Here is a 22442-nt window from a genome sequence, read left to right as displayed (position 1 = left end):
CACCTCCCTACGCCATGATTGTTGTGAGAAGGAGGCCGGCAGGCAGGTAGGCTTCCTGCTAGACTTGGTAATTGTGGCGAGAAGACGGGGTTTCCTCTCATGTTGGCGACACAGATGTCTGCAGGAGGTAAACACCTTTTGGAGGGCTTCCTTGCTCCCTCCTACTCATCTCTCTCTCTGCTTTCTCTGCTCTCGTGTGAAAGGGAGTGTCAGTCATTCCCTTGGAGGTGAGTGTAATGCAATATCTACTGACTGAGTTGCTTGTTGACTGCTCTCTATGTATTTTGCATAAAACGTTGTATTATGACATGTGGCGGAAAGTAATATGTATGTATGATATATATATATATATTTATCCTACTCATAGCCTCGGAGAAAGGCACACAATTAAAGCATTAGAGAGGGTTTAGAAGTCACCTTTAGTGTGCAGCTTTCTGGGTCTTGTGTCCACCCCCTTTCCCTTTATGTTCTATTTTGCTTTACTTCATATTTGACGGGTTACGGGTTACACGCTGGTCAGTGTAGTCGAGAGAGCCGAGCGGACAGCACGCTGGACTTGTGATCCTGTGGTCCCGGGTTCGATCCCAGGCGCCGGCGACAAACAATGGGCAGAGTTTCTTTCACCCTATGCCCCTGTTACCTAGCAGTAAAATAGGTACCTGGGTGTTAGTCAGCTGTCACGGGCTGCTTCCTGGGGGTGGAGGCCTGGTCGAGGACCGGGCCGCAGGGACACTAAAGCCCCGAAATCATCTCAAGATAACCTCAAGAATCTCAAGATAGTGGAAGGTTAAAATGATTCTGGAGCTCTTGGAACTCCTACGCTTCCAGACTGGGACCAAGAACACAGAAGGTATTTCCCCTCTGGATCGCCACACTGAGGCGCTCGAACAGGAAACTAACAACTCTTGGAGCTCTAGTAGTGTCAATGGGTCTAGAACCCAATTCTTTGGGAAAGCTCGCTCTTACCCTACGGGCCAAACATCTCGCTCTTACCCTATGGGCCAAACATCTCGCTCTTACCCTACGGGCCAAACATCTCGCTCTTACCCTATGGGCCAAACATCTCGCTCTTACCCTACGGGCCAAACATCTCGCTCTTACCCTATGGGCCAAACATCTCGCTCTTACCCTACGGGCCAAACCTCTCGCTCTTACCCTACGGGCCAAACATCTCGCTCTTACCCTATGGGCCAAACATCTCGCTCTTACCCTACGGGCCAAACATCTCGCTCTTACCCTATGGGCCAAACATCTCGCTCTTACCCTACGGGCCAAACATCTCGCTCTTACCCTATGGGCCAAACATCTCGCTCTTACCCTATGGGCCAAACCTCTCGCTCTTACCCTACGGGCCAAACATCTCGCTCTTACCCTACAGGCCAAACATCTCGCTCTTACCCTACGGGCCAAACCTCTCGCTCTTACCCTATGGGCCAAACATCTCGCCCTTACCCTACGGGCCAAACATCTCGCACTTACCCTACAGGCCAAACATCTCGCTCTTACCCTACAGGCCAAACATCTCGCTCTTACCCTATGGGCCAAACCTCTCGCTCTTACCCTACGGGCCAAACCTCTCGCTCTTACCCTACGGGCCAAACATCTCAGCCATTGAGGGAACAAAAGTGTACTGACCTTCCAGTTGCCTGTAAGTGTTTGATTTTACGGCTTCCCTGTGGTTGTCCGCATCATAGACGTTGTCAGTACTGAAGTGTGCGTAGGTGTCAACCAGGGTGGTGATACACGTGTGTAGTGCCGTGCCTGTTGTTCACCCTTCGTCCAAAGGCATAGTGTGATGCCATTTGGGCAAAGCGCTGGATCGCTAGGGTTTTGTAGCATTAGAATGCAAGGTTCTCTTTCTGCTGGACACTTAGCTGAGGCAAGACTCCTCTTGATGATATCATTAACTCTGTTGTGAGTTACATGTCAGTCCCTTGGAGCTTCTGCGGTTAAGCCCATGCAATGTATATTGGCTAAGACCATATTGCAAATACACTTATTTTCAATGTGACTTGGGGCACCAAGGCGAGGAGTCACTGCAATATTGAGGATCCTCTACGTCTAGACATGTGTATGTTGCAGACATAAGTACTGCCGAAAGAAAGTCCTCTGCATGGGGAGCACTCACCACTCTAAGGCAAGCTTTCTCCTGCTGTGATCTTGCAGGCCTGGAACATGGCACCAGCTATTGTCTCCACCAACTGGACTGTTTGTGCTGCTTTGATCTGGTTCGGGTGCTGGGGTTATCTTGAGATGATTTCGGGGCTTTAGTGTCCCTGCGGCCCGGTCCTCGACCAGGCCTCCACCCCCAGGAAGCAGCCCGTGACAGCTGACTAACACCCAGGTACCTATTTACTGCTAGGTAACAGGGGCATAGGGTGAAAGAAACTGCCCATTGTTTCTCGCCGGCGCCTGGGATCGAACCCAGGACCACAGGATCACAAGTCCAGTGTGCTGTCCGCTCGGCCGACCGGCTCCAGGTTGCAAGGCTATATCCCACTGATTCCAACACACTATGGAATCAGGATTATGTATCCATGCCAGATCACCCACAGGTTATGGGGAGCCGGTCGGCCGAGCGGACAGCACGCTCGGGAAGCCGTAAATACTAGCAACACCTGGGATTATCACAAGTATATCTATTCGTTTGCCTTGTTCGGGTTGAATGTAGACACAGTAGTCGCTTCTGTATATATTTATTGAGTGAGGCAAACAGGTGTATAACTGGCCAGCCGAGGTCCACCTACTCTGGGTCTGTGAGGATAACTAAGGCTGCTGGGAGCATGCTTGATGCTCCTCTGTCTGGCATGACGTCAGAGGCCTACTTGCCTGTGATTGGTTACATTTCAACTGACAGAATTTGAGTATAACACCGCTCGGACACGCTACCAAGTCGACGTCCCTTGTCGACAAGCTCTGGCTAGCTATATAGTTACAATGATACTGAAAGGACCTCGGTGGCATACAATAATGGCTTACATGTGAAATTTGCATAATAAAACATTGAAAGAAGATCAGGTGTGCGTAATACAAACAACTCGGCATATATGCACCAAAAAAAAAAAAATTCATCATAATAGGTGAAAATCATGGTAACAATGCTTTGATTAAATCAGAGTATTAAGAACATGTGTATGTCTACTGATCAGATATGAACAATACAACCCAAGGTATTGCCTAAACAAAATTATTAACATGTGTCAATGGCATGTGCTTGAAAACCATACAAAATTAAACAATTATTACATTAATAGAACAAAGTTCTGACCTAACAACCACAATTGAATTTCAAGATAGATAATTTTTTTTTTTTTTTTTTCGAAATATACAATATATTTACAAGACCAATGTACAATATATATAATGTGCAATATATTTACAAGCATATACAAGACCTGGATCAAGAAGACTAACATCTGCGTGATAGCAGTCAGGATTCACTGGCCACAATGTGGTTGCTAGAACAATAATAACTCTTATGACAAGCACTGTAAAAATACAAATGGTAGTAGACTTGACAATGGCATCTAATTCATAACAAAATAAAGTTGAGAAAAACTATACATTATATATAATGGTAATAATAAGACACATGTGGTAGAAATACTGCAATTGAGTTTTTTTTTTTTTTTTTTTTTTTCAAAACAAACAGAATAACTACAGAGTGCAATCAATTATAAATTCTGCGGATATCTACACCTAGCTCATCCAGAGCACTATACAACTCTGGCTCTGACTGAAGGTCCGGAACAGGTGAAACTTCATGCGACAAACTATCATCTTGAGAGATATCCTCGTTAACATCTAGCCAATGGACATGTGGTGAGTGCACGGTTGAAACGAGAGGTCTAGATCTAAGATTATAATTGCTAGTATGGGGTTGCTGAACATCCAGTGGTCTGTCAACCACAGGAGGTGGTGTCCGAGTAGGAGTATCTGTCTGGGTAAGTTCATTGTCATCTTCCTCATCAGTCTCGTCAACAGTCATTTTAGCTAACTTCATGTGGTCTAAATGTTCATTTATATACTCTCCTGTTAACAAGTTCTTAAGTCTGTATTTGTTACCTTTAATAAGCTCGATTACCTTATATGGACCCAAAAATTTCTTAGTTAACTTGTACATAGGACCAGACCTGTGTTGGTTAAGTATCATTACTACAGATCCAATAGTTATTTTATTGGGTTTAGCTCGTGCATTCCTTGCTAGAGTGAACTCGGCTGTTGCTTTGGACAGTTGTTCTCGTATTTTCTTGAATACTAATTGCATTTGTCTACGCTTCACTTGAACAAAATCATCTACGTTATATAAGGGAGTAGGAGGTACGTTAATCAATTCATTAGGGAGGATCTTATCTGTACCATAAAGAATAGCGTGAGGTGTGTCACCAGTAGAAACATTAATTGAAGAATTTATAGCACACTGAATTAAGGGTATAAAATCATCCCAATTGTTGTTATCAAAATTCAACGTGACTCTCAAGGCATCTAACACTTTCCTGTTAGTACGTTCAGCTAGTCCATTACTTGCCGGATGATAAGGCATGATGCTACATTTTTTGATGTTATATAAATCACACAAGCTAGTTAGAATACTATTACTGAATTCCGGACCATTATCTGAAAGGATTACTTTAGGCATACTATATCTACAAATTATTTGGTCATGGAATGCGCTGGCTATGGTTTCTGCTGTTTTGTTCGGGATAGGAACTAGTTCGCAAAACCGTGAAAAATTATCGACCATTACAAGCAAATGTTTGTTCCCTTTCTCTGTTTCCGCAAAATTTGTCAATAAATCCATCGATATTCGTTCCCAAGGAGCTTTAGTTGCTGGGTACACCTGAATTGGATTAGGTCCTGAAACATGTCCCTTGTGCTGTAAACAAGTTAAACATCTGTCAACATAATGAGCAATCTCCTTAGCCATTTTTGGCCAAAAATATTTCAATCGACCTTGTTGGAGTGTACGATCCTTTCCTGGATGTGCACTTGCAGGAGCATCATGGATAATTTTTAACACAGTTGGTACCAAGACAGCTGGAACAACTAACTGACAACATTTCCTCGAGGCTGTCCCTAGCTTTACTACTCTACACAGTAAATTGTCCAACATAACTAGTTCTTTCAATGGTACTGGCGGTTTATGAATCGGGCGAGTGTCTTGCTTAGTCAAAAATTTAATGACGGGTGCCCATATGGGGTCTTGTCTTTGTTCCGTTTCTACTACTGTAGCATCTAATGCTGGGTAATTTAACTGAATCGCAGCTACGTGTCGAGAAAACGCATCCGCTACAACATTTTGCTTTCCTGGAATATATCCAAATGTGGGATTGAATTCTTGAATTGTGAGCAAATATCTAGCAAACTTTCCAACTGGATTCTTATTTTTGAACAAGGGAATTAATGGTTGGTGATCTGTAAGAACATGAACTGGGTAATTATAAATTGTATCCTTGAAATGTTTAAGTGCCCAAACAACTGCCAAGGCTTCTCGTTCTGTTGCACTATAATTTTTCTCTTCTTTGGATAATGTGCGGCTAGCATAAGCTATTGCGTGATCTCTGTGACCTTCTGTTTGAAGTAATGCAGCACCTAGACCTATGTCACTAGCATCTGTAACCAACGTAAAAGGTTTAGAAAAATCTGGATACCTAAGGACAGGTGACGAAATCAAGGCTGCTTTGAGTTTTTTGAATGACTGATCCTGGGCCTCTCCCCAAACAAAGGGTTCATCTTTTCTTTGCAACTTGTAAAGCGGAGCGGCTATAATAGAGAATCCAGCAATAAATGAACGATAAAATCCTACAAGACCTGTGAACTGTCTTACGGCTTCTGCGGTACGAGGTGTTGGAAAATCACGGGCAGCAATAATTTTTGATTCATTCAATGTAATACCTGAAGGTGTAACTGTATGACCTAGGAAATTAATCTTTTGCTTTAAAAATGAACATTTTGCAAGCTTTATTTTTAAATTAGCTTCAGCGAGCTTTGCAAGTACCTTTTCAAGGTTCTGGAAATGAGTCTGAACATCTTGCGACATGATTATGAGATCATCAAGGTAAACTAGAAGCGTACTTCCTATCAATCTACGAAATAGATTTGTCATGAGCCGTGAAAAGGTTATTGGACTACTACGCAAACCAAACGGCATTCTTTTGAAATGAAAATGACCATTGGGAGTACTAAAGGCTGTCAATTGTTTACTTTCCTCATCAAGGGGGATTTGCCAGAATCCCTGCAACAAATCTAACGTTGAGAATACTTTGTTTCGACCAATACTTTGCAACAAATCATTTAGAACTGGAAGTGGGAAACGATCAGGTATTGTTACTCTGTTAAGCTTGCGATAATCGATTACAGGTCTCCAAGTCCCATCTCGCTTTGGTACAAGAATCAATGGAGCGTTCCATGGCGAATTACTCGATTCAATTACATCACTCTGTAACATTTCTTCTACAAGTCTATCTGCTTCTGCTCTCTGAGAATGGGGAAGTCGGTAAGCTGGTACATAAATAGGCGTAGTTCCTTGTTCAAGGGGAATTTTATGTGTAATAAGAGGAGTGAGACCTAATTTTTCTCCTGGTAGAGCAACAACAGCTCTATTCCTGTTCAAAATTTTCAAAAGCTGAGCCACAGAGTCAGGAAAATCAGTAGGACTGAGGTGTTGCGCTTGCACCTCTGGCTGAGATCCCTGTTCTCCTAGTGTGAGTGTACAAACAGTATGATCCATGGAGACATCATCCACAACTCGCACCGGTAACGAGTAATGGGCAAAATCTACAACATGGGTGCCAGACTGGAGATGGATATCGGCATTACTTGTGTTCGCGATAAAAAGTGAGACAGTACCATCCTGCACTGTGTGCCAGGAGGGTTCAACAAATGTACCATTCACTTTACATGTTTCACTTTCCGCAATCACATCCGACAACTCAGGCACTCCCTGAACCTTAACTCTTATTCTGGTGAGAGAATGAGGGTGTAGCACAGTGTCAGTAGCCGTGGAACCACTGACTTCAGAGATGGAAGCTGCCAGGCGAGCGAGACAACGAGAATCCGTTAGGGCGTCCCCTTCCAGAAAGTCCCGATACTCATTCTCCTTAACAACTGTACAACTACTATGCTTCAATCGAGTGCCTGTTTTCTCGGGTATGCTACCACGACAATGATCTGACAACCCTACGCTTGCAAGGCGGGTGTCAACAAAATTAACGTAATCTGATTGAAGGTTGAACTCGTGGCCCTGTCGGTACATGCTACACAAGGGTATGACATGGTCTTTGATACTTATGGTCCAACGATGGGGAAACAATGCAATATTTTCATCAATCATGGTGTACAGACCTAAGAGAATGTCTCCAGGAAAATGAATAATGTCAACAACTAAACATGTTATAGACAATGTGACATCATTGAACTTGAGTGGGAGGTCAATTTCACCCTGAACTTTTACTTTATTTCCTGAAATACCACTTAGAAAAGGTATGTGTGACCGTTTTAAAATAGTAGGGTGCTTACTTTCAATGTCTCTAAGAGCTGAGGGCTTGACAATATTAATTTTTGCACCTGAGTCAAGAAAAACTTTTAAAACTCTACCATGTACAATGGCTGATACAAGGGGACCATCACTTGAGACTGGACAAGTTACTATTTTTGACTTATGTTGTCTGGGATATCTGCGTCTTGTTTGTGTCAAATTTACTGTGGATCCGTCAACATCTACAACTGGTCTAGAGTCAGTGTCCTCCTCTGTCAAGTGTCCAAATCTATTTTGGGTAGCTACTGAATACACAGGGAGGGCACTAGGATTGGCTAGCTTGAATTGGTTAGCGGATGGCCTTGGGGGTTTCCCGACGACATGGAGTGAACATTCTGAGCTCCAGCATTCTGTGACTGAGCATTATAATTTGAAATTGCATTATAGCTGGGCTGGGAGTTGTAATTACGAGAGTTCTGATAATGTCTTGGACGCTGTGAGCCTCGCCAAGACTGACCATGGGAGTTACGAGGTGGAGATGTCCTTTGCCTAGCTCTACAATCCGCAGTGTGGTGACCAACTTGTTTATGGTACGTGCAATATGGAAGCCTAGAATGATTAGATTGATGAGGGGGCCGAGAGAATTGTCTAGGAGGTGATGATCTAGGGGCGGACCAACAGTCCCTTGCAAGGTGGTTACTCTTACCACAATGCCAACATGAGGGAGTGGATGGTTGGGGACTATGGCGTTTCGGCATTTTATGAGGCGGCGAATTTGACTGGGGGCTACGAGCATGGGTACGCTTCTGCGACCAAGAGTTTTGAGAATTTGTGGGAGGATGCTGAGAACTTGTAACTACATTTACAGCATCAGAGGGTGGCAACAGTTGAGCACTTCGGGGAGCTAGTTTATCTGCGGCATTGTTAATAGCCTCAAACACTTCACCAATTTCATGTTTAACACCAAAATTTTGTTGCTCAACGATTGGTTTTGTATGCTCGGGGGCAAAATGCATTAAAGTACCAAATGCTATCATTTTGGCCATAGCCTCAGGGGACAGATTATTGTCTTTATCTAACCAAGTTGAATTATTCATAGCAGAAACTAGGGCATACAGATACTGATCGAGACGGCTAGTAAACGCATTAAACGATTCACCAGGCTGCATGGTGGCATTGGCAATTTTCTTGACTAACCTATATGGGTCAAGGTCTCCTTTATTAACAAAGCGACGGCGAAAGAAATCCTTAAATTCAGGCCAAGACTGGAGGCTAACAATGGCTTTCTCATCAACAACAAAACGTGCATCACCTTTGGTTGTGTCCACGGCTGACCGTGCAATTGCTAAGTATTCGGCATCAGTAGGCTTAGAAAAACGTGCAACTGTTTTCGCTTCAACCTTACTAAACCATGATTCTAATAAACGCGATTCCCCAGCAAAAAGAGGAATAGCCATTTCCTGAGCTGATCTCTGGCCATTGGGACGAGCAACTGTTCCCATTGATTCTGAAGGGGTTTCAACAGTGGTAGGCATTGTCACAGCCGTGGAAGTAATATTTGAACGCAGATTATAATTAAGTGCACCTGGCATCAGAAATAGTATACACAAAAATAAACACAAAAAAATATCAACTTGGCTAAAGTAAAAATGGCAGAAATAAAATTATTAAATTGGGCTAGGCAAGAAAATAATCAAGAACAAGCAATTGTAAACTAAATTTAGCAATCTTTCATTAAAAAAATGACTGGAATTAGATGTATGTAAATTAATTAAACCAGACTAAGCACAGCAATTTAGAATAAAAACTGGGAAATGCAATTGCAAAATTTCATTAAAAAGATTCAACACAACAAGTGGCAATGCAAGAAATATGGATGTAGCACATAAACTGGACACAGGAATATAACTCCTATGGTAAAAGTTTAAATTAAAATGCTTAAAGGATAAATTTCAAGTTAGGTCTGGAGAAATATAAAAAAAAAAATTCTATGTTCTATTGTCTATGGAAATCTCAAAAACAAATTTCTTTTATGCAAAAATAAACTGCTAGAACAATTATTTCTTACTTCTCTCACCTTTGAATTCAGTAATGACACTAGTAACAATTAATGAATAATGGAATCATATGCAGGGAATATTGAAATGTCTCAGAGAAACTGTGGGCCTCTGGAGTACTAAACCGGCTCCAATATTTAACAAGTCACTGAATGGTTAATTCACAGGATATTATGGGAATTATTACATAAGTCACTTTTTAACACTTGGCACGCTGTTCTCAACTAGCAATTACTTATCTCAGGGTTGTAATTTATGAGGATCACCAGTAGCCAAAGTAGGAGAAGCGTCGTGAAGATCGGAAGAGGCCCATGTGAGGCGTGTTTACAAACTGGATGCGACGGCAGCGCTCCTGGCGGCGGTGGCGCGAGACTCAGGGACCCCACACTGTTCACGCTAGAAGCACGAAGATAAATTCTGACGACGACAATATTGCGACGATGGAATAACCAGTTGATACTTGCGACGATGGCTGACGACGATTGCAGTAGCTTGCACCCTCACGAAGCTTGATACTGTCAGCTTGGGTGGCGGTGGTGGTGGTGGTGGGTGTAATAGGTGGTTCCCTCGTGGTGGCGCGAGGTTCAAAAATGGCTGGCGCGGGAAGCTTCCTTCCTCCTCACTGATGAGTGAGCGTTCTCACAGGAAAATATTGACCCTTACTTCTAAAACGTTAGCCTGGAGTAGTGGTTGATGGCAGGACCCCGGTCTGGCACAATATTTGATGCGTGGGTGGCAGGATGGCGGCTTATGGCGGTGGCGGTGGCGGCGGTTTTGGCTGGAACACGAGGCGATGCTGGGTACTGGAACTTTTGCTTCCAGAAAAAAATTTCTGGATCCCACTGCTGCTACCAGTATTCGTTTGCCTTGTTCGGGTTGAATGTAGACACAGTAGTCGCTTCTGTATATATTTATTGAGTGAGGCAAACAGGTGTATAACTGGCCAGCCGAGGTCCACCTACTCTGGGTCTGTGAGGATAACTAAGGCTGCTGGGAGCATGCTTGATGCTCCTCTGTCTGGCATGACGTCAGAGGCCTACTTGCCTGTGATTGGTTACATTTCAACTGACAGAATTTGAGTATAACATATCTTCCAGTATTCGTGAGTGTATGAAGTCGTTAACAGACCTCATTGTACCTCATACCATTTGGTCTGAAATCATTGATAACAGGGCAGTGCTTTCTCGTGCTTTCTGGCGTTCGTGTGTCTGGCCCTTGGCATAATTATTTCATCCAATCACCTCACTTCGTGGGGCCAAGTTAACAACACAAATGCAAACATGCTTGAATGGTCAACAAGCAGAGGTGATTCGAGGAAATAACTATGCCCAAGCTTACCACCAAGTGCCGTCGGGACGGTGGGGATATAGCTTCGGCTACCAGTGTCTTTTGTACAGTCATGGTTGGTAGAGTGGTTAAGGTGCCCCGGGTATGCCAGTTGCATAGTGCTCCTGGCTGTCTGGGTTCGAATCCTTCTGGGGTGTGGAGTTTTCAGTTACATATATATATATATATATATATATATATATATATATATATATATATATATATATATATATATATATATATATATATATATATATATATATATATATAGCTATGTGTGTAGTTATCATCAGTACTATCATGCTAGGAGGAAGGGTTGTTGAGGTGAGTCACAGCCTGGTTGATCAGGTGACCTTTGGGAGGGGGGGGGGATGCTTATCAACCTCTCTTGTAAAAGATTATAAACTTGAAGATGTGTTTGGGGGCAGTTTTAGGGAGCTGCTCATGTCTTATCTCTCAACGACCTTGGTCAGCCTCGACGACCTCCACTGTGTGTGTGTGTGTGTGTGTGTGTGTGTGTGTGTACTCACCTATTTGTACTCACCTGTTTGTGCTTGCAGGATCGAGCATTGGCTCTTGGATCCCGCCTTACCAGCTATCGGTTGTTTACAGCAATGACTCCTGTCCCATTTCCCTATCATACCTAGTTTTAAAAGTATGAATAGTATTTGCTTCCACAACCTGTTCCTCAAGTGCATTCCATTTTTCCACTACTCTCACGCTAAAAGAAAACTTCCTAACATCTCTGTGACTCATCTGAGTTTCCAGTTTTCATCCATGTCCCCTCGTTCTGTTATTATTACGTGTGAACATTTCATCTATTTCCACTTTGTCAATTCCCCTGAGTATTTTATATGTCCCTATCATATCTCCTCTATCCCTTCTTTTCTCTAGTGTCGTAAGGTTCAGTTCCTTCAGACGCTCTTCATATCCCATCCCTCGTAACTCTGGGACAAGCCTCGTCGCAAACCTCTGAACCTTCTCCAGTTTCTTTATGTGTTTCTTCAGGTGGGGGCTCCATGATGGCGCGGCATACTCTAAGACTGGTCTCACGTAGGCAGTGTAAAGCGCCCTAAAAGCCTCCTCATTTAGGTTTCTGAATGAAGTTCTAATTTTCGCCAGTGTAGAGTACGCTGCTGTCGTTATCCTATTCATATGTGCCTCAGGAGTTAGATTAGGTGTCACATCCACTCCCAGGTCTCTTTCTCGAATCGTTACAGGTAGGCTGTTCCCCTTCATTGTGTACTGTCCCTTTGGTCTCCTGTCACCTGATCCCATTTCCATAACTTTACATTTACTGGTGTTAAACTCCAGTAGCCATTTCCCTGACCATCTCTGCAACCTGTTTAAGTCCTCTAGGAGGATCCTACAATCCTCGTCTGTCACAACTCTTCTCATTAATTTTGCGTCATCCGCAAACATTGACATTGACAAACATTGACATGTGTGTGTGTGTGTGTGTGTGTGTGTGTGTGTGTGTGTGTGTGTGTGTGTGTGTGTGTGGTGATGGCCAGTAGGGCTGGCCACAGGCGGGAAGGGTGTGGCTTTTGGCGCCAAATGCTTCAGAGGCCGACCGCCAACCGCCCTCCAGTCTGCCCACCAACTAGGTCAACCACGTCAACCGGCCTTGTTCTTTTTGCTCATATATTTGGCACCCCCATGTCCATCCTGTGGGTGGTGGTGGACCCCATGTCCATCCTGTGGGTGGTGGTGGACCCCCATGCTCCTCCTGTGGGTGGTGGTGGACCCCATGTCCGTCCTGTGGGTGGTGGTGGACCCCATGTCCATCCTGTGGGTGGTAGTGGACCCCATGTCCGTCCTGTGGGTGGTGGTGGACCCCATGTCCATCCTGTGGGTGGTAGTGGACCCCATGTCCGTCCTGTGGGTGGTGGTGGACCCCATGTCCATCCTGTGGGTGGTAGTGGACCCCATGTCCGTCCTGTGGGTGGTGGTGGACCCCATGTCCATCCTGTGGGTGGTAGTGGACCCCATGTCCGTCCTGTGGACGGCGTGATGCATCAAATGAACACATCCACAAGGGCCGTGACGAGGATTCGAACCTGCGTCCGGGAGCATCCCAGACACTGCCTTAATCCACTGAGCTACGTCATGGTCAAGAGAGTTGAAACCGAAGTTCTATTAAACTTACATTCCTGAGCTTTATATTAACCCAGACCTGGTTAACTACCTGGTTGATGGGGTTCTGGGAGTTGTTCTACTCCCCAAGCCCGGCCCGAGGCCAGGCTTGACTTGTGAGAGTTTGGTCCACCAGGCTGTTGGTTGATACCTGGTTGATGGGGTTCTGGGAGTTGTTCTACTCCCCAAGCCCGGCCCGAGGCCAGGCTTGACTTGTGAGAGTTTGGTCCACCAGGCTGTTGGTTGATACCTGGTTGATGGGGTTCTGGGAGTTGTTCTACTCCCCAAGCCCGGCCCGAGGCCAGGCTTGACTTGTGAGAGTTTGGTCCACCAGGCTGTTGGTTGATACCTGGTTGATGGGGTTCTGGGAGTTCTTCTACTCCCCAAGCCCGGCCCGAGGCCAGGCTTGACTTGTGAGAGTTTGGTCCACCAGGCTGTTGGTTGGTACCTGGTTGATGGGGTTCTGGGAGTTGTTCTACTCTCCAAGCCCGGCCCGAGGCCAGGCTTGACTTGTGAGAGTTTGGTCCACCAGGCTGTTGCTTGATACCTGGTTGATGGGGTTCTGGGAGTTCTTCTACTCCCCAAGCCCGGCCCGAGGCCAGGCTTGACTTGTGAGAGTTTGGTCCACCAGGCTGTTGCTTGGAGCGGCCCGCAGGCTCACATACCCACTACAGCCCGGTTGGTCCGGCACTCCTTTAAGAAAACTATCTAGTTTCCTCTTGAAGATGTCCACGGTTGTTCCGGCAATATTTCTTATAGTCGCTGGGAGGACGTTGAACAACCGCGGACCTCTGATGTTTATACAGTGTTCTCTGATTGTGCCTATGGCACCTCTGCTCTTCACTGGTTCTATTCTGCATTTTCTTCCATATCGTTCACTACAGTATGTTGTGTGAAGGTTTGGGACCAGCCCCTCTAATATTTTCCATGTGTAAATTATTATGTATCTCTCCCGCCTGCGCTCAAGAGAACACAGTTTTAGGCTCTTTAGTCGGTCCCAATAGTTTAGATGTTTTACTGAGTGGATTCTAGCAGTAAAGGATCTCTGCACGCTCTCCAGGTCAGCAATTTCTCCAGCTTTGAAAGGTGCTGTCATTGTGCAGCAGTACTCCACTTTAGAGAGCACTAGCGTCTTGAAGAGTATCATCATCGGTATAGCATCTCTAGTGTGAAAAGTTCTTGTTATCCAACCTGTCATTTTTCTTGCAGTTGTGACGGCTACTTTATTGTGTTCTTTAAAGGTAAGGTCTTCCGACATGAGTACACCCAGATCCTTTACATTGCCTTTTCGTTCTATGTTATGACTTGCCTGAGTTTTGTACGTGGTTTCCGTTTTTATATTTTCATTTTTTCCGTAGCGTATGAGCTGGAACTTATCTTCGATAAACCTAATTACCTAATTACCTAAACCTAATTACCTGGGAGCCGGTCGGCCGAGCGGACAGCACGCTGGACTTGTGATCCTGTGGTCCTGGGTTCGATCCCAGGCGCCGGCGAGAAACAATGGGCAGAGTTTCTTTCACCCTATGCCCCTGTTACCTAGCAGTAAAATAGGTACCTGAGTGTTAGTCAGCTGTCGCGGGCTGCTTCCTTGGGGGTGGAGGCCTGGTCGAGGACCGGGCCGCGGGGACACTGAAAGCCCCGAAATCCTCTCAAGATAACCTCAAGATAACCTGAGTGTAATTACACCCACCTCACGCCCCAGGTCTCATCACCTGTGCGAAAATGACGAAAGTTATTAGGCACTGTTTGCTGGGAGCCACTTGTTAATATTGGCACTCTGCGGTGAGTAACGGAGAGAGTGCCAGGCCAGCGGCTGGCACTATAGATAATGGTGGCCAGGCAAGAGTGGTTCAAGTGCCGGCACTCATAGCCTGGTGTACCACGAGGCACTCACCCTGGCAGAGTGCCAGGCAGGTCACTCATTGTCACTAACCAGGAGGTCACTCACTGGTTAGTGACAGTGACCTCGTTACCAGGTGTGTGGCCACAAGAGGAAGTGGGACCTACAGAGCAACAGGTGTGGCCACAAGAGGAAGTGGGACCTACAGAGCAACAGGTGTGGCCACAAGAGGAAGTGGGACCTACAGAGCAACAGGTGTGGCCACAAGAGAAAGTAGGATCTACAGAGCAACAGGTGTGGCCACAAGAGAAAGTGTGACCTACAGAGCAACAGGTGTGGCCACAAGAGGAGAAAGTAGGACCTACAGAGCAACAGGTGTGGCCACAAGAGGAGAAACTGGGACCTACAGAGCAACAGGTGTGGCCACAAGAGGAGAAACTGGGACCTACAGAGCAACAGGTGTGGCCACAAGAGGAGAAAGTAGGACCTACAGAGCAACAGGTGTGGCCACAAGAGGAGAAAGTAGGACCTACAGAGCAACAGGTGTGGCCACAAGAGAAAGTGAGACCTGCAGTGCAACAGGTGTGGCCACAAGAGGAGAAAGTAGGACCTACAGAGCAACAGGTGTGGCCACAAGAGAAAGTGAGACCTACAGAGCAACAGGTGTGGCCACAAGAGAAAGTAGGACCTACAGAGCCTCAGGTGTGGCCACAAGAGAAAGTAGGACCTACAGAGCAACAGGTGTGGCCACAAGAGGAGAAACTGGGACCTACAGAGCAACAGGTGTGGCCACAAGAGGAGAAACTGGGACCTACAGAGCAACAGGTGTGGCCACAAGAGGAGAAAGTAGGACCTACAGAGCAACAGGTGTGGCCACAAGAGGAGAAACTGGGACCTACAGAGCAACAGGTGTGGCCACAAGAGGAGAAAGTAGGACCTACAGAGCCTCAGGTGTGGCCACAAGAGGAGAAAGTGGGACCCACAGAGCTTCAGGTGTGGCCACAAGAGGAAGTAGGACCTACAGAGCCTCAGGTGTGGCCACAAGAGGAGAAAGTGGGACCTACAGAGCCTCAGGTGTGGCCACAAGAGAAAGTAGGACCTACAGAGCCTCAGGTGTGGCCACAAGAGAAAGTAGGACCTACAGAGCCTCAGGTGTGGCCACAAGAGAAAGTAGGACCTACAGTGCCTCAGGTGTGGCCACAAGAGAAAGTAGGACCTACAGTGCCTCAGGTGTGGCCACAAGAGGAGAAAGTGGGACCCACAGAGCTTCAGGTGTGGCCACAAGAGGAAGTAGGACCTACAGAGCCTCAGGTGTGGCCACAAGAGGAGAAAGTGGGACCTACAGAGCCTCAGGTGTGGCCACAAGAGAAAGTAGGACCTACAGAGCCTCAGGTGTGGCCACAAGAGAAAGTAGGACCTACAGAGCCTCAGGTGTGGCCACAAGAGAAAGTAGGACCTACAGTGCCTCAGGTGTGGCCACAAGAGAAAGTAGGACCTACAGAGCCTCAGGTGTGGCCACGAGAGAATAAAATGTGGTGAAAGTATTCTACAAAAAGAGATAATATATAAATTTAATTGAAATTCTTGAACATCACGTTTGTTGCAGATGTTCAACAGTGGTCACATGTTCTCCACAACACATGTGTATGTTGTATCACCATGGTGTATGTTGTATTACCATGGTGTATGTTGTATTACTATGGTGTATGTTGTATCACCATGGTGTGTGTTGTATTACCATGGTACGTGTGTTGTATTACCATGGTACGTGTGTTGTATTACTATGGTGTATGTTGTATTACCATGGTGTGTGTTGTATTACTATGGTGTATGTTGTATTACCATGGTGTATGTTGTATTACTATGGTGTGTGTTGTATTACCATGGTGTATGTTGTATTACCATGGTGTGTGTTGTATTACTATGGTGTATGTTGTATTACCATGGTACGTGTGTTGTATTACCATGGTGTATGTTGTATTACCATGGTGTGTGTTGTATTACCATGGTGTATGTTGTATTACCATGGTGTATGTTGTATTACCATGGTGTATGTTGTATTACCATGGTGTGTGTTGTATTACCATGGTGTGTGTTGTATTACCATGGTGTATGTTGTATTACCATGGTGTATGTTGTATTACCATGGTACGTGTGTTGTATTACCATGGTGTATGTTGTATTACCATGGTGTGTGTTGTATTACCATGGTGTATGTTGTATCACCATGGTGTGTGTTGTATTACCATGGTGTATGTTGTATTACCATGGTGTGTGTTGTATTACCATGGTGTGTGTTGTATTACCATGGTGTATGTTGTATTACCATGGTGTATGTTGTATTACCATGGTGTGTGTTGTATTACCATGGTGTATGTTGTATTACCATGGTGTATGTTGTATTACCATGGTGTGTGTTGTATTACTATGGTGTATGTTGTATTACTATGGTGTGTGTTGTATTACCATGGTGTGTGTTGTATCACCATGGTACGTGTGTTGTATTACCATGGTACGTGTGTTGTATTACTATGGTGTATGTTGTATTACCATGGTGTGTGTTGTATTACCATGGTGTATGTTGTATTACCATGGTGTGTGTTGTATTACCATGGTGTGTGTTGTATTACCATGGTGTATGTTGTATTACCATGGTGTATGTTGTATTACCATGGTGTGTGTTGTATTACCATGGTGTATGTTGTATTACCATGGTGTGTGTTGTATTACCATGGTGTATGTTGTATTACCATGGTGTGTGTTGTATTACCATGGTGTGTGTTGTATTACCATGGTGTATGTTGTATTACCATGGTGTGTGTTGTATTACTATGGTGTATGTTGTATTACCATGGTGTGTGTTGTATTACCATGGTGTATGTTGTATTACCATGGTGTATGTTGTATTACCATGGTACGTGTGTTGTATTACCATGGTGTATGTTGTATTACCATGGTGTGTGTTGTATTACCATGGTGTATGTTGTATTACTATGGTGTGTGTTGTATTACCATGGTGTGTGTTGTATCACCATGGTACGTGTGTTGTATTACCATGGTACGTGTGTTGTATTACCATGGTACGTGTGTTGTATTACCATGGTGTATGTTGTATTACCATGGTGTGTGTTGTATTACCATGGTGTATGTTGTATTACCATGGTGTGTGTTGTATTACCATGGTGTATGTTGTATTACCATGGTACGTGTGTTGTATTACCATGGTGTGTGTTGTATTACCATGGTGTATGTTGTATTACCATGGTGTATGTTGTATTACTATGGTGTGTGTTGTATTACCATGGTGTGTGTTGTATTACCATGGTGTGTGTTGTATTACCATGGTACGTGTGTTGTATTACCATGGTGTGTGTTGTATTACCATGGTGTGTGTTGTATTACCATGGTGTGTGTTGTATTACCATGGTGTATGTTGTATTACCATGGTACGTGTGTTGTATTACCATGGTGTATGTTGTATTACCATGGTGTGTGTTGTATTACCATGGTGTATGTTGTATTACCATGGTGTGTGTTGTATTACTATGGTGTGTGTTGTATTACTATGGTGTATGTTGTATTACCATGGTGTATGTTGTATTACCATGGTGTGTGTTGTATTACCATGGTGTATGTTGTATTACCATGGTGTGTGTTGTATTACCATGGTGTATGTTGTATTACTATGGTGTGTGTTGTATTACCATGGTGTATGTTGTATTACCATGGTGTATGTTGTATTACCATGGTGTATGTTGTATTACCATGGTGTATGTTGTATCACCATGGTGTATGTTGTATTACCATGGTGTGTGTTGTATTACCATGGTGTATGTTGTATTACCATGGTGTGTGTTGTATTACTATGGTGTATGTTGTATTACCATGGTGTATGTTGTATTACCATGGTGTGTGTTGTATTACCATGGTGTATGTTGTATTACCATGGTGTGTGTTGTATTACCATGGTGTGTGTTGTATCACCATGGTGTATGTTGTATTACCATGGTGTATGTTGTATTACCATGGTGTGTGTTGTATTACCATGGTGTGTGTTGTATCACCATGGTGTGTGTTGTATTACCATGGTGTATGTTGTATTACCATGGTGTATGTTGTATTACCATGGTGTATGTTGTATTACCATGGTGTGTGTTGTATTACCATGGTACGTGTGTTGTATTACCATGGTGTGTGTTGTATTACCATGGTGTGTGTTGTATTACCATGGTGTATGTTGTATTACCATGGTGTATGTTGTATTACTATGGTGTGTGTTGTATTACCATGGTACGTGTGTTGTATCACCATGGTGTGTGTTGTATTACCATGGTGTGTGTTGTATTACCATGGTGTGTGTTGTATTACCATGGTGTGTGTTGTATTACCATGGTGTATGTTGTATTACCATGGTGTATGTTGTATTACTATGGTGTGTGTTGTATTACCATGGTACGTGTGTTGTATTACCATGGTGTGTGTTGTATTACCATGGTGTGTGTTGTATTACCATGGTGTGTGTTGTATTACCATGGTGTGTGTTGTATTACCATGGTGTGTGTTGTATTACCATGGTGTGTGTTGTATTACCATGGTGTATGTTGTATTACCATGGTGTATGTTGTATTACCATGGTGTGTGTTGTATTACCATGGTACGTGTGTTGTATTACCATGGTGTATGTTGTATTACCATGGTGTGTGTTGTATTACCATGGTGTGTGTTGTATTACCATGGTGTATGTTGTATTACCATGGTGTATGTTGTATTACCATGGTGTGTGTTGTATCACCATGGTGTGTGTTGTATTACCATGGTACGTGTGTTGTATTACCATGGTACGTGTGTTGTATTACCATGGTGTATGTTGTATTACCATGGTACGTGTGTTGTATTACCATGGTACGTGTGTTGTATTACCATGGTGTGTGTTGTATTACCATGGTGTGTGTTGTATTACCATGGTACGTGTGTTGTATTACCATGGTGTATGTTGTATTACCATGGTACGTGTGTTGTATTACCATGGTGTGTGTTGTATTACCATGGTGTGTGTTGTATTACCATGGTACGTGTGTTGTATTACCATGGTGTATGTTGTATTACCATGGTACGTGTGTTGTATTACCATGGTGTGTGTTGTATTACCATGGTACGTGTGTTGTATTACCATGGTGTGTGTTGTATTACCATGGTACGTGTGTTGTATTACCATGGTGTGTGTTGTATTACCATGGTGTATGTTGTATTACCATGGTGTGTGTTGTATCACCATGGTGTATGTTGTATTACCATGGTGTGTGTTGTATTACTATGGTGTATGTTGTATTACCATGGTACGTGTGTTGTATTACCATGGTGTGTGTTGTATTACCATGGTACGTGTGTTGTATTACCATGGTGTGTGTTGTATTACCATGGTACGTGTGTTGTATTACCATGGTGTGTGTTGTATCACCATGGTGTATGTTGTATTACCATGGTGTGTGTTGTATTACTATGGTGTATGTTGTATTACCATGGTGTGTGTTGTATTACCATGGTGTATGTTGTATTACCATGGTGTATGTTGTATTACCATGGTGTATGTTGTATTACCATGGTGTATGTTGTATTACCATGGTGTGTGTTGTATTACCATGGTGTGTGTTGTATTACCATGGTGTGTGTTGTATTACCATGGTGTATGTTGTATTACCATGGTGTATGTTGTATTACTATGGTGTATGTTGTATTACCATGGTGTATGTTGTATTACTATGGTGTATGTTGTATTACCATGGTGTGTGTTGTATTACCATGGTGTGTGTTGTATTACCATGGTGTGTGTTGTATTACCATGGTGTGTGTTGTATTACCATGGTGTATGTTGTATTACCATGGTGTGTGTTGTATTACTATGGTGTATGTTGTATTACCATGGTGTGTGTTGTATTACCATGGTGTATGTTGTATTACCATGGTGTATGTTGTATTACCATGGTGTATGTTGTATCACCATGGTGTATGTTGTATTACTATGGTGTATGTTGTATTACCATGGTGTGTGTTGTATTACCATGGTGTGTGTTGTATTACCATGGTGTATGTTGTATTACCATGGTGTATGTTGTATTACCATGGTGTATGTTGTATTACTATGGTGTATGTTGTATTACCATGGTGTGTGTTGTATTACCATGGTGTGTGTTGTATTACCATGGTGTATGTTGTATTACCATGGTGTATGTTGTATTACCATGGTGTATGTTGTATTACTATGGTGTATGTTGTATTACCATGGTGTGTGTTGTATTACCATGGTGTGTGTTGTATTACCATGGTGTATGTTGTATTACCATGGTGTATGTTGTATTACCATGGTGTATGTTGTATTACTATGGTGTATGTTGTATTACCATGGTGTATGTTGTATTACTATGGTGTATGTTGTATTACCATGGTGTATGTTGTATTACCATGGTGTATGTTGTATTACCATGGTGTGTGTTGTATCACCATGGTGTATGTTGTATTACCATGGTGTATGTTGTATTACCATGGTGTATGTTGTATTACCATGGTGTATGTTGTATTACCATGGTGTATGTTGTATTACTATGGTGTATGTTGTATTACCGTGGTGTGTGTTGTATTACCATGGTGTGTGTTGTATTACCATGGTGTGTGTTGTATTACCATGGTGTGTGTTGTATTACCATGGTACGTGTGTTGTATCACCATGGTGTGTGTTGTATTACTATGGTGTATGTTGTATTACCATGGTGTGTGTTGTATTACCATGGTGTGTGTTGTATTACCATGGTGTGTGTTGTATTACCATGGTGTATGTTGTATTACCATGGTGTGTGTTGTATTACTATGGTGTATGTTGTATTACCATGGTGTATGTTGTATTACCATGGTGTATGTTGTATTACCATGGTGTATGTTGTATTACCATGGTGTATGTTGTATTACCATGGTGTATGTTGTATTACCATGGTGTGTGTTGTATTACCATGGTGTGTGTTGTATCACCATGGTGTGTGTTGTATTACCATGGTGTATGTTGTATTACCATGGTGTGTGTTGTATTACCATGGTGTGTGTTGTATTACTATGGTGTGTGTTGTATTACCATGGTGTGTGTTGTATTACTATGGTGTGTGTTGTATTACCATGGTGTGTGTTGTATTACCATGGTGTGTGTTGTATTACCATGGTGTATGTTGTATTACCATGGTACGTGTGTTGTATTACCATGGTGTATGTTGTATTACCATGGTGTGTGTTGTATTACCATGGTGTATGTTGTATTACCATGGTGTATGTTGTATTACCATGGTGTGTGTTGTATTACCATGGTGTGTGTTGTATTACCATGGTGTGTGTTGTATTACCATGGTGTGTGTTGTATTACCATGGTGTGTGTTGTATTACCATGGTGTGTGTTGTATTACCATGGTGTGTGTTGTATTACCATGGTGTGTGTTGTATTACCATGGTGTGTGTTGTATTACCATGGTGTGTGTTGTATTACCATGGTGTATGTTGTATTACCATGGTGTATGTTGTATTACCATGGTGTGTGTTGTATTACCATGGTGTGTGTTGTATTACC

The 22442-nt window shown here is 43.5% G+C and overlaps 2 protein-coding genes across 2 annotated transcripts in view; one reads left to right on the top strand and one right to left on the bottom strand.

Annotated features, from left to right (window-relative positions):
• The window catches only part of LOC123769051 (golgin subfamily A member 6-like protein 22), a 38617-nt gene extending 22239 nt beyond the window's left edge, over positions 1–16378 (top strand). Inside the window, exon 2 of the mRNA XM_069309028.1 lies at positions 15165–16378. Within this exon, the coding sequence (XP_069165129.1) occupies positions 15165–16378 (1214 nt within the window). The remainder of the gene's footprint in view (positions 1–15164) is intronic.
• The window catches only part of LOC123768923 (uncharacterized), a 280886-nt gene that overhangs the window by 127188 nt on the left and 131256 nt on the right, over positions 1–22442 (bottom strand). The gene's annotated exons all lie outside the window — the stretch shown is intronic.

This window comes from Procambarus clarkii, chromosome 64 (genome assembly GCF_040958095.1).
Source record: "Procambarus clarkii isolate CNS0578487 chromosome 64, FALCON_Pclarkii_2.0, whole genome shotgun sequence".
Taxonomy (NCBI): domain Eukaryota; kingdom Metazoa; phylum Arthropoda; class Malacostraca; order Decapoda; family Cambaridae; genus Procambarus; species Procambarus clarkii.
The sequence above is the reverse complement of the archived record's forward strand: the minus strand, read 5'-3'. Positions and strand labels throughout refer to the sequence as shown.